The sequence below is a fragment of the Schistocerca nitens genome, chromosome 9 (genome assembly GCF_023898315.1).
Source record: "Schistocerca nitens isolate TAMUIC-IGC-003100 chromosome 9, iqSchNite1.1, whole genome shotgun sequence".
Lineage (NCBI taxonomy): Eukaryota > Metazoa > Arthropoda > Insecta > Orthoptera > Acrididae > Schistocerca > Schistocerca nitens.
The window spans coordinates 510,507,859-510,521,774 of NC_064622.1; the positions used below are offsets into that span (position 1 = coordinate 510,507,859).

At 36.9% G+C, this 13,916-nt stretch overlaps 1 protein-coding gene across 3 annotated transcripts in view; it reads right to left on the bottom strand.

Annotated features, from left to right (window-relative positions):
• Window positions 1-13,916, bottom strand: part of LOC126203686 (GDP-D-glucose phosphorylase 1) — an 89,082-nt gene that overhangs the window by 54,575 nt on the left and 20,591 nt on the right. For all 3 annotated transcript variants that reach the window (XM_049938055.1, XM_049938054.1, XM_049938053.1), the window contains exon 3: window positions 6,812-6,914. In XM_049938055.1, coding sequence (XP_049794012.1) covers window positions 6,812-6,914 — 103 coding nt within the window. The remainder of the gene's footprint in view (window positions 1-6,811; window positions 6,915-13,916) is intronic.

Here is a 13,916-nt window from a genome sequence, read left to right on the forward strand (position 1 = left end):
AGAATTGTGGTGCACATCTTTCCCTCTTTAACATGAAAGTAACATGAAGATATCTTTAATATTTGTGCTATCATTGGTTGCAAGAGAGGCATTGTGCATCACGAAGAGATTTACTACTGAAATTTTGATAGGGCACTTTCCAGGAAGAGTGAGACAACATATTATTTCCTCCCAAATACGTTTCGAGTAATCAATACAATGAGAAAATTTGAGAAATTTCAGCTAATACAAAGCCTTACCACACACCATTTGCAAGTGGATCAGGGTAGGGAGTATCAGTTAGTGGTCCCAGAAACACCCTCTTAGGTGGCTTGTTAAGTATGATGTAGAGCAGAAAAGAAAAGGGGTTTACTTTTAAATATTCTACTGTTTTATTTTATGTTCCAGATGACAAAGAATTTATAACTGTAGTTGTTTTAGTTCTACCATAAATGTGTTCTTCAACAATCTGAGAATCAGAAAACTTTTTTGAACAGCTGTGATGTATGGGCTCCACAAGAAATTGGCAGACAATTAATGAACTAAAAAAGTATTTCAGTGTTGATGTTAGTCTTCCTCATCAGTTTTATTCCAAATGATGACAATGATGTGTTTGAAGACTTGAGGTTTGTTAGGTGTACATATACTTTACACAAAACATGAAAACTAAAATCATCATGACCAGCATGCTTTATAGAACTCTCTTGAACACAATGTGCAAAACATATGTTGGTCTGGCTTATTAGATTTTACCAAACACGGCCATTCTATACCATAAGGTTTCCTATATTTCTATCCAGTTCTATTTTTGTTGTTACATCACCAGCCATTGTTATATTAACTCTGTGGTGTTCCACAATATTACAATATGAAATTGCTGCAGTAATTAGGCCTTCTTTTACAGTACTTACTTTTTTATTGCGATCATTTTTCACTTTAACTTTTTAATTTTCATTCCTACTACAATTAAAACAGTAAGTAAACCTGTGACTGTTGGCACCTTGAACAGCTTACAGATGAACGCCTTGAACCTTGTGATGTCATATGATTCGAAAGCAGTATTATTCCTGTCCTTAAAGCTGAAATGCACAGAATGAAAAATTTTCATCCTCACTCAGCACCCTCTATCTTAATAAGATGTGGTGACAAAATCATTCATAGACAGATTTACTATGTACTCGGGAAGGAGATCATTACAATCTACAAAGTATTTTAGTAGCATATGAGTACTGAAATGTAAACAGTACCGTTTTCAATTGTTTAAAACAGCAAATTGAAAATGTCTATTTCCACAATTTTAGTCACTTTCCATACCACCATAATTAAGGTACAAAATCCATAGCATTCAGTCCATAATAGTTGGCAGCCATGGTCACCATTCAGATGGCACTTCAGCTCTGTTTGTGACTTGCACTGTGTTTATGAAACAAGCTTGCTTTCAGTATTAATTGTTTGCTTTCATTAATTATCCTTCTCTCATATTTATTACACAATTTGGTTGACTGTGAAACTATCCATGCCATCTCCTAACTTCCATCCCTTATTCTTTTCATTAAGTTTTACATAAAAAACTTGGTTTTCTGTTATTTGCGTTCACAAAATCGACCCTTGATATTATCAGCAAGTTCAACTGGCATGAGTAAATTATATCTGTAAGTCACTGCACAGTGTAAAGCAATAAAGACATTTGTGTGTCTGTGACAGAAATAATTTGGTTATCACAACATGTACAGCAACGTTTCTGTAAAGTCATTTAGTACAAGCTTCCAAAGTCAGCTGCTCGTGGTGATATGGTACTACTAGTGTTGTCTGACACAGTATGGTGTTCAACGTTTACCACAGAAAATAATATAAACAAACATGCATACACATAATTAAAAAAGAAAATCCCATATTGTTACAGGAGGCGGTTCTGGCAAAAATTAGAAAACACTCCAATAATTACATGTATACAAACAATATTCTTATTATGATATGGGCCATTCTGTCTTAGGATAACCATCTGTGTGTTGACAAAAATTAGGATGGACTCACTGTGGTTATCAATTATTCTTATACATCCTTAAGTCCTCTTTCTCAAAGAATCACACTCGAGCAAACACACTTCACTGCCCTTGAGTTTGGTTACATGCATGGGGTACACAATATGTGACTTGTGCAAATTGTCAATTCATGTGGAATACACAATAGCCAGAAAAATATGGAAATGCCACTGGGACTCCTCAGCCAATCCATTTTTCATACAGAACGTGCCATCGAGGATATTATCCTATCTACATGACATGTGCCTGTTGATTAAACTCATCCTTAAACTGTAGCAGAATACAATTCCTGTATTGTTCCCGCATAGAATAATATGACACTGTTTCACTGTTTTATTTGTAGTGTTCACTCTCCATCGAATCTGTAATCTTATTCATATACCAGCATAATCTCAAAACAATTACGAAATGGCTGATGCAGAGGGTAGTTGTAAGTGCTGCAGCAAGTCAGAGGACTGAGCATGAAGACAAAAGCAGCCAGTAACACATGGGCATGGGTTATCAACAAGAAGATAGCCCACACCCCAAGAAAAATGGCCCATATCTCAACAGGTATTTGTTTCCACACATTTGATTACAGGATTTTTTAAAAGGACTTTGACCCAATGCACATACTCTTTCAGTAGTGGCTACTTTGCTAGTTTTTTACTCGATAATTGCTCACGAACTGACCTGAGTAGGGTTAAAGCATCTTGGGTTATTAGCCAGAAGATTCTGTCAGAAAAGTTTTCAACTGAACCTGTTTTCTTTTGTGGCCACATACATTAGAAAACCTTCCTGCCTCATTTTGTATGTAGCACTCTTTTTCGTCATTTCTATTTTTGAATGCCAGCCACTTTCTCATAGCAGATTTTGAAAAATAACTGCTATCATTTCATATGGTGCAGCCTGCCACTCAGGATAATTCCCAGTTGTTATTCTCATTTCTACTACTCTCTATCACATTCACCTTTCTTTTGTTTAAAGTAGCCCATGCATCCAGTTCAACTGTTCCAATTCTTTATTTGCTTCCTGATCGAAGGGACATGTAATATTCAAAGCTTATTTTTTGTAAATATATTTCCCAAGTGTGATCTTTTATTCCCATTCAGAATTTTCACACACATATTTAGCTGTTTCTTTGTCAAGTGAGACAAAAAGTTGAAGCCTTACCTCTGTCCCTTCTTCGTACAAATTGTTGTCTCTTAAACTTTTCACACTCTTCTTGGCAACTATGTTACCTTACTTAGCTGCCCCTGTAACTTGTTGGAAATAAGCCAAGGTAAGTAACCAGTAGCTTGTGTGTAACATGATTTTACAAAACTGGAGAAGACTCTGGGCCCATGGTGCATTCAAACTAAACCTTGAATACTTTTGCAATTAGGTGAAAGTGTTTGTCTTTCAACCATGGGCACTTACAACAACTACTAACATAAACTATGCAGAGTTATCAGCAGCTAACAGCAGCTATATTACAGGTAGTGAAAGCATTAGCAAATGTAGCAGGAACGTTTCAAGCACCATCTGTGTTTACATCTTTTCCACTATTTAATGAACATCATGAAGAACAGGATCCTTACTACTGACAACTACAGTTATATTTCTCAGCCTGTCAAGTTTCTGACTTTGAAAGACAAAAGACAATGCTCTCATTATGGAATCCTGAACTGTATCACTTAATACAGAAATTGGAACTGTTAATGAATCTGGTACAACTTGTTCTGTCTAGAATATTTACTTTATTATGAGAACACCTACATGGATTAAATATGAATTATAATCTTAAATTTTCATGCTGTGAGAACTACGCAGACTCTCTAACCAGGGATGTTATAGTGTGGTTTACCCCGACTCAGAATGAGGAACCCTGCTCACACAGGGCAGAGTTTGTTTAAGATGGAAGAAGCCATTGCAGTCAGTTCGCCAGCATTGGTGATGAGGGCATGGCCCACACCGGCTCTATGGCCCAGAAAACCTCATAAACAACCACACCTTCAGCAACAGGATATGTCAGTAGTAATTCCATTGGCCACCTATAAACACTGTTTCTTTCTCCATGCATGCAGTGTATGTCTCCATCGGCGCATAGTGCACCACAGGTGTGGAAAACAGTTAACACTTGCAAGAGGTAATTGTAGCAATTACAACGCTGCTTATGGCTCAACCTAAGGAAAACTCACTCACTAAAGCTTTGGAAAGGTGCACTCTGCACAATAAATTAATCTTCAATTTGCCAGTGAAAAATCCTCATATTGGGGCACAAAACAGGCTAATATCCTCCTGTCTCAAAAGACTTTGACTGAAAAGTGGCGTACTAGCTGCCTCATTCTACCTTCCTCAGCACCTTTAAAATTTTTTCCAAAAATTTTGGCATGTGAGAATATTCATGTTATTTTCAACATGCAACTCACATCTAATTTCCCCAAGCTCCCCTAACTGTAGCTCATCCACACCCACTAGTCCATTGTAGTAAGTCATTCACACCTGTCCACTCCCATTTGCCCATTCTCACTCATTCATTCAGCCCAATATGTTTGTCTTTGGCACTTTGTTTGTCTCTAACTGTCACTGTCTCCTGTCTCACAGCCACAACCTCCTTCATTTTGTCCAACTACTAACGTCTGCTCTCACTGTTACAGCCTCCCTCTTCCACTCCCTTATTGCTACCATCTCATTCATTCCTTCCCACTGCTACTGTCTCTTCTCACTGCCACTATCTCTGTCTTCCTCATAGTCATTGTCACACACTCTGTCTCCCATTATTACTGCTCTCACCCATTTCCATTTTCTCCTTCTCTTTACTCCTCTCCCATGGCACTCTCCCTTTCACTCCTTTCTTAGCATTGTTCGTTCACTGCAACTGCATCCCTCTCCTGCCCTCGCACTGCCATTGCCTCCTTCGTTCTTTCTACAATTCTACCACTATCTACTATCTTCCAGTATTTATTACTTTTCCATCTCTTCCCTGCAGCCACTGTCTCTCTCAGCATAAAAAAGCGTGAATATGTTCGCATGCCAAAATTTTGGGGAAAAGGTAGAATGAGACAGCTGGTACCCCACTTTTCACTGAGAGTCTTTTAAAACAGGAGTGTATTAGCCTTTTTTGTGCTCTGATAGGAGCATTTTTCCACCGGTTTCCTTATTTTCCCTGCTACAGCAGGGCATGTCACTCACATGAAAAGAACTTTTTGGGTGAGTTAAGTTTTGACAGTTTATTTATGTGAAATTGAAATAAACTAATTTCACACCTCAATCTCACACCAGAAATTACATGCATATTTTACGAGTATAAGTACGGTAACTTTGAACCTCTGTATCTCAGAAATGGGTAAAGGTATCCAGACAATTTGTAGGGTTGTTCGAGATTGGGATCTTAGAATATATCGTAAAATTTTCAGCCACCAGCACCAGTCTATTCTACAATATTACTTTTATTGTTAACCGGTTTTCAGCTTACAAGGCCGTCTTCAGACATTTACTGAGTATTATCACCAAAGAAGTTAAATGTTAGCAGACAACTTCTCTTCCAATGTTGTCTGCTAACATTTAACTTCTTTGGTGATAATACTCAGTAAATCTCTGAAGATGGCCTTGTGAGCTGAAAACCAGTTAACAATAAAAGTAATATTATAGATCAAACTGGTGCTTTTCATTTATTATAAAGTTTTTTACTAAACAAAAAGCTAGACATAGATAGTAAAGCAGCTAATCCATGCAAAGCACACGATGCAGTACAATCCATGAAATATACCAGGAGTTTCTAAATGAATATTGAGGTTTTAAGGCTTTGTAGCATTTATCACATTCAACTTACAATTATAAATAGCACATTAAATGAATGAGCAAGTCAAACAGTTTATCTGACAAGTGTTCAAGAATTCTAAACGGTACACAGTCATCGATAGGTGAGTTCTTTCTATACCTTGATCAGTGTGCTGGGTAACTGTTGCACCAACTGCTTCAATCCTGTTTTTTAATTTGGGTTGATGAGCTGTTAGCAGAGGCACATACAAATGAGCCTTTATGAACACCCTCCCTCTCCACCCCAAAGGTAAAACTTCATGACATAGATCAGGTGACCATGGAAGCCATGCAAAACCAACTCTATTATCCAGCCCTTTGTGGCCAAGCCAGCAGTCAGGTACTATATAATTTATTCAATCCTGTACTGAGACACCACCTTGCTGTCAAATAAAGTTAAGTGGTCCATCTTCTTCCACTGAGGAAAATGCCATAGCTCCAGTCCATCAAGATATGAAACACCAGTTACAGATGCTTCATTGAAAAATGAAAGACTACAAACTTTCTGCAATAAAACGATATAAAAAACATTCAATTAATGTGAGTCTCATTGCAACTGTACCATCTCATAGGGATTTACGGACCACCAGATGCCCACATTTTGTGTGTTCACAATTCCACTTAAATGAAAGGTAAATTATTCACTGAAGATGGTACGATCGAGAAAATTTTTATCATTTGTTTGAAAATGTGACAAAGGAAACAGTGCATTTACATACAGACAGATATGCAAAAAAAAAAAAGTATCAGTTGTTCTTTCATGTGCTGTGGTATTTATAATTGTAAACTGACTGTAATAAATGCTATGAGATAATGATAAAGCAATGACATCAAAGTATCTGTTACTGCATGGAAAGCAGGTACAGTCCAGATACATGCTCTTGGGAACTGCCTACAGGAAATGTATGTGTCCTATACAATTTATGAAATATTGATGCACAAAGATTAAATAAAAATTACAATCAGAAATTTTTTGATCAATCAAATACAGATAAATCTGACAAACTTACAATGTGCTCCAGGAGCATGGAGTAATTAAGGTAATAACCATGATAGTGGAGATGATTAACAGATGCATAGCCACAGAGACTGTTGAAACCTACACGAAATGCCCTGCAATAGAGAAAAAATTAACTAAATAAAGAAGGAAAGTTGTCCATACAAACAAAAATTCATATTTTTAAAAATGACAGTTATCATTTGAAATTACAAACAACAAATAATAGGTATTGTTTTCCTCTCTTTCAGTAACAGAATACAGCGTTCAAGAAAGTTGCTTCTACTTCAATGATCATTGTGTCGTTTATATTCATTTGAGCCCTGTCATAGCAAGAAAACAGCAAAAGTTTCATGTTATCCTCCTGTACTGTGTTAATGCAAATAGCTTCAAATATTTAGCAAAACATTACAAAGAGCACAGTGTCCAAAAGTTAGGCGTAGTGCAGAAAAGAATAAATGAAAAGTTTGGAGGAAAAGTTATAGTTGGTACAGTCACAAGAATATTGTGGAAAGAGGCTACTTTTTTCATGAGGGGGTCCTGGCATGGAGAGTTGTCATGTGAGTATTGTAAAAGCAAATAAAGCAAATATCATAATAGACATAATCATGAGGTTAAATGACACTCATCAATGTGTTTATTATGTGAATATTAAATAAATTCTTGAAATATTAATCTAAGGAGCAATAAATATTGTGACACTCACATTACATTTCAAAGAGATTATAAACCCTTCTAGTACTGAGTGGTATACTTTGAACAGAATGTTTGCTTTTGCGTGTGCTTGGATTCTGGGTTTGGTGAGGAGTAAGTTGTTGTCTATAGAGGAGAACTAAGATTCAAAAGATAAAAGAGTTGTGTTTGCTGGCGTACGTATGGTTTCCACATGTGGAGAAGTAATATGATAAAATCCACACTGCAATGAATCATGACTTGACTGTACAACAGCTAAGATACTGATTACAATAAAAATATGTGAAAATGAAAGATATAATCTAAATTTATGAAAGTAAAATTAAGTATGTAATGGTGATTTTTGTACAACTGTGGTCCTGTGGTAAGGAAAAAGTAAGGCTTGCCTCTAAATATGACTACTTTCTAAATCAATAACTAAACCAACTTATTCAGTTAATTATGTGTTTTCATTTTTGGGCAATGCATTTCCTGCAGAATGTGTAAGAAAAGCTGCTGATTAATTAATGAATGTAAGGATGATTTCAAAAAACAGTGGGTGCAATTTACATCACTCGATGGTATAAAATTGAGCATAAAATGTAATTCGTCTACAAAGGGGAAAAAGGTTGTCCAATGCCCACACGGGTAACAAAAAGAAAGAGTCTGTTTAGCTTTGGCATCTTGTTGGTAGTAGCCCAGAGACACAGACATGAAGCACTGCAATCACATGTCTATGTTTTAAGGTGCAGCTAGATTATCTATTCCCATGTCTAATGCTTGTCTACATAATGCTGTTCTGATGAATGAATTTTTTTGAAGTGAAGTTACTGATTGCATGCACTGGTCAGTAAGGTCTCTGGATCTGTGTCCTATAAAGTATGTCAGACATGCAACCCAGCAGCTGTCACCAAAGGATTCTTCGTCACTTCCATACGTGTCTGGCCTGGTTGTCCAGTAGTAAAGCACATCCATACAAACAGAAAAATCATGGGATTGAATCCTGCTCAGACTGTAGAATATATGAGTTTGCCTTTAACACAGCCATCACCTCTCAATGATGTGAAAATTCATCAGGAACAACAAGTGGTTCATGTTCCTCGATAAATCATAGCCCCATTCCCCACTAGGATTACTGGCATAGGTTAGGGACACACAAGTCACCAAAGTAGTATCCAGTTCAAAGACTTGCACCAGACTGTGAAGTCGCATGGAATTATTATTATTATCATTATTATTATTATTACTTCTTTATTTCTCAGATGTTAAGTCAGGTTAAAAATGGAAAGTGATGCGGACCTTGATCAAGCGTGACTTCCTTTTAACTGTACAGTATATGTTACATTGCATTTAGGAACTTTCAGGTAATTGAACATGTATTAATAATTACAGATTTCTGTAGTTGTACATATATGTTTGGATGTAGCTGTATTGCGTTGATGTACTGGTGGATACTATGTGGTATGACTCCTGTAGTTGATAGTATAATTGGTATAATGTCAACTTTATCCTGATGCCATATATCCTTGACTTCCTCAGCCAGTTGGATGTATTTTTCAATTTTTTCTCCTGTTTTCTTCTGTATATTTGTTGTATTGGGTATGGATATTTCGATTAGTTGTGTTAATTTCTTCTTTTTATTGGTGAGTATGATGTCAGGTTTGTTATGTGGTGTTGTTTTATCTGTTATAATGGTTCTGTTCCAGTATAATTTGTATTCATCATTCTTCAGTACATTTGGTGGTGCATACTTGTATGTGGGAACTTGTTGTTTTATTAGTTTATGTTGTATGGCAAGTTGTTGATGTATCATTTTTGCTACATTGTCATGTCTTCTGGCGTATTCTGTATTTCCTAGTATTGTACATCTGCTTGTGATGTGATCTACTGTTTCTATTTGTTGTTTGCAAAGTCTGCATTTATCTGTTGTGGTATTGGGATCTTTAATAATATGCTTGCTGTAATATCTGGTGTTTATTGTTTGATCCTGTATTGCAATCATGAATCCTTCCATCTCACTGTATATATTGCCTTTTCTTAGCCATGTGTTGGATGCGTCTTGATTGATGTGTGGCTGCGTTAGATGATGCGGGTGCTTGCCATGTAGTGTTTTCTTTTTCCAATTTACTTTCTTCGTATCTGTTGATGTTATGTGATCTAAAGGGTTGTAGAAGTGGTTATGAAATTGGAATGTTGTAGCCAATGTATTTATATGACTGATTGCTTTGTGTATTTTGCTAGTTTCTGCTCGTTCTATAAAGAATTTTCTTAAATTGTCTACCTGTCCATAATGTCGATAAATCCCCTTCCTCCTTCCTTTCTGCTTAATGTGAATCTTTCTGTTACTGAATGTATGTGATGTATTCTATATTTGTGGCATTGTTATCGTGTAAGTGTATTGAGTGCTTCTAGGTCTGTGTTACTCCATTTCCAAATGAGTAGGTCAATATTGGTATAGCATAAGTATTTATAGCTTTTGTCTTGTTTCTTTCTGTCAGTTCTGTTTTCAGTATTTTTGTTAGTCTTTGTCTATATTTTTCTTTTAGTTCTTCTTTAATATTTGTATTATCTATTCCTATTTTTTGTCTGTATCTGTATTTCTTTTGGTTTGTGTTGAATGTCTGGTTTTGTTTCCTTCTATTTTCACTTTTTTTGTATCTTCTAAGTTGTTTGGCCAATGCTTGTAATTTCTGCTTCTTTTCATCTAATTGTTCTATCGCTTCTTGTTGTGAGATTTTACCTAACCTTTTTCATTTTTTGTCTGATATTTCATTTCTTATAAATTGTGTTAGCTGTCCGATGTCTTTTCTTAGTTTTCTATTCTGATCTGTAGCCTGTGTTTCCATGCTGGTTTTGTGGGTTTCTTCTGTGTGTTGGTTGGTTCTGATCTCTGCCTAGTGTGAATATTTAGTGTAGTGAGTGCTCCTATATAAACCAGTAGTTGTAACTCTTCCATAGTTGTATTTTCATTTATTTTGTTGTGTATGTTCATAGTTTTTATTGTTGTTTCAACTTGTGGGTTATTTGGCGGTCTATGCAAGAATGGTCTAATGTCTGTATTAGTGTCTTTGTATTCTATATATGTCAGATGAAATTTTTCTTCTATATCTAACATGTGTGTCACTTTGTGTTTTATTTCTGCTTGTTCTGGTGGCTGTCTTAAGATTTCGTTTTCCTCTGATTGTTTAGATGATGCGTGTTGTTTGCTCTGGGATGTTTGAGTCCATTACTGTATTTTCTTCTTCTTCTGATTGCACATTATTTTGTTCCAGTATTTGTTGTACTTCTTGTTTGTTGTTTTCTAATTCTGACTGGGATATCGTGTTATTTTTTATTATTACACGGATCTGATCAGCTAGTCGTTGTTCTGTTAAAAATTTTAATTCTGGGTATCTGGTAATAAATGTTGTGTATACTTGTGACCTGTATCCAGTTGTGTTGGTTCCTAAGTTTGTTGCTTGGTAATAACAGAATATGAGGTATCAGTTAACTTCATCTGACCATCTCATCCTCTGTCTTTGTTTTCCTTCTAGAGTGGTTGCAGGAAGCATATCCTGCAAAACACCTCTATTTGGATTTAAATCATTTCCATGTGGCTAGCAGTGTTGTTACCATTGTGAACGGGCATAGGGTTCAAGCATCATCCCTGACCAGTTGTCCGAGGCTTCATTAGTTCTGTCCTGAACCAACTAATCACACTAAAAGGGGGTTAGCCCTATTAGTGATTTGTTCTTTTCGTCGCCTTTTACAACTGGCAGAACATACCGGAGGCCTATTCTTTTGCCGGGCCTCCACGGGGTTTATTTTTATTATTATTATTATTATTATTATTATTATTATTAATATCTGCACAGCTCTTTCTACTATACCCACTTTCCGAAAACCACTGTGAATTGCAAAGTATAATGCAATTGATGAGTATTTTTTAAACACCAAAGATAAATCATTTATAAACCTGCAATGTTATTGAAGGGCAAAGCAATTAAAAATAATGATACCTACACTAAATGAGATATCTTCAATAAATATTTTACGAATAGGCCCAGTACCACCAGCCCATGCAATAATGCTATACTCATGCGAAACAGCCAAGAAGTGAGAGTTTTACTTGGATTTAAATCACTTTAAAGGACAATAGCATGAACCATGGACCTTGCCGTTGGTGGGAAGGCTTGCGTGCCTCAACGATACAGATAGCCGTACCGTAGGTGAAACCACAACGGCGGGATATCTGTTGAGAGTTGCCACACTCCTTCAGCTGCCATAGACTGCAGTCATGTGTGCGAGATGCACTTGCATGAGTGTGTGTGTGTGTGTGTGTGTGTGTGTGTGATCTATTTTTGACAAAGGCCTTGTTGGCCAAAAGCTTATGTGTGACAGTATTTTTGTTGTGCCTACCTGTGACTCAGCATCTCCGCTATATGGCGAGTGGCAATTTTCCTTTTCATAATATAACTCCATCCTGGATTTTCCGTATAATAATTAAATAAGAATTTACTATATGCTGATAATATGACACTAACAACTACTGGAAAAATTTACAAAGTTTACTAGATAACAAAAGAGAAATGATGCAAATAACTAGTCACTGGTGTCAGGCAATTAAGTTGTGCATTAACCATGTGAAAACAGAATTTGAACAAATCACAGACCAAAAGTTCTCTTGGGAAAGACACACAAATTATTTGTGCAGAAAGCTAGTTTGTGTAGTTTCATTCTTATCTGCACTATGGAATATTGCTATGGTGTAATTCCCCAAGAGTTAAACATATTTTCAGATGGCAGAGGAAAGCAATCAGATGTTTATTAGTATTAACATCCAGAGAATCCTGCAAAAACTACTTTCAGTGTCTCAGCATGGCAATGTCCAGCCTGTACATGTTTAACTGTTTAATATATGCTAGAGAAAACATGGAAAAATCAACATGAGATACTATGTGTAGGCACACAATGCCAAAAACAATCACTTTCTTTGATTTGCCTTCCTCAAGACTAGCTACCGTCAATAATAACTATGACAACTTAAACAAAAATCACAAAGTTACCACATTCAGCTCTTATAGTACCACTAATATAAGAGCTTTACAAATTTGGCTAAAATACAATGAATTCTATTCAGCCTACGAACTCCTAGAAACTAATCACTATTACATATGTTTTTCTTAAATGATGAAGAAAGCATTTTAGTTCTTAAACCAGCTGTTTGTTTTCCATGACCTTATGTAACTGATTACTGTATACTACACTGTGTACTTTGATAAAGTCAGTTATATGGAAAATACTGAAAGGTGAATAGGAACTCTGATGTTCTCGGCAGAGGTCATTCATATTGTCACATATGGGGGTTTCTTCTCATTCCATTTGCATATTGAGCATGTGACAACACTTGCTTAAGTCCCTATGTAATTGGTCTAATTTTGTTTTTGCAGTGCCTATTGGAGTAATATGTAAGGAGCTGTAACATATTCCTGGAATATTACTTGATTAGTAATAGTTCATGAAATTTTGTAAGTAAGTGGTACAGATGGCATCTATCTTCACGCATCTACCAGTTCAGGTTTTTGAGCACATCCGTGATGCTCTCACAAGAGTCAAACAAGCCTGTGACCTCCTTTGTACACATTCTGTCATATCTATTACTGAGGACTGACTGAAGACACTTTTAAAAGCATAATGTTATTAACAAAACAGAATTCAGTTATAAACTCCTCAGATGAATATCCACACAACTACATACAACAGAAATGTCTCTCCTATGACATTGTCTGGTATGTGTCTACACGATAAACCCCAGAGTCGTGGTAGGCAGTGGTGTGAAGACTGGGGAGAATTACTGTGGCAGAGCTGCTGGCACATTATGGCTGATGTACTCCTGGTGAAGACCTGGATGAACTGGACCAGATCAGCTCGCATGCAGTGCTGAGGCAAGACTGCTGGTACTGCCAACTTGTAATGCTGGGACTGAACTGCTGAGGTGGTGAAACTGAACTGCTGATGTGGCCGGACTGAACTGTAGGTACTGCCAATTTGAGGTGTAGGGTGTAACTGTCTCCACACAGTCCAGCAGCAGCCAAGTAGGCCCTGCAGGCACGGACGGATATCTACATGCCGCTGCAAGTGCATTGACCTGTCGTAGCATAATAGTGCCCTGCTGGCAGCACTGTCTGCATGATGGGCACGCATAACAGTCTTCACAAGGTCTGGCAGTTACCTGAACAGGCAGGCACATACGGCTATCCACACTACGGTGCAAGTGCTTATGACCTGGTGTAACAAACTACTGCCCTGCCATGGCAGGTACACTGCCTGACGGTGAGGTTGGCATCCAGGTGCTGTGGAGGTGACATGTAATTCCGTGATAAACAGCCCAGGACATACAAGCAAATATCTTCGTTTTGTTGAGAGCTGTTTACCCGTGTCATCCTAGCACGGCTGCTGCCCATACG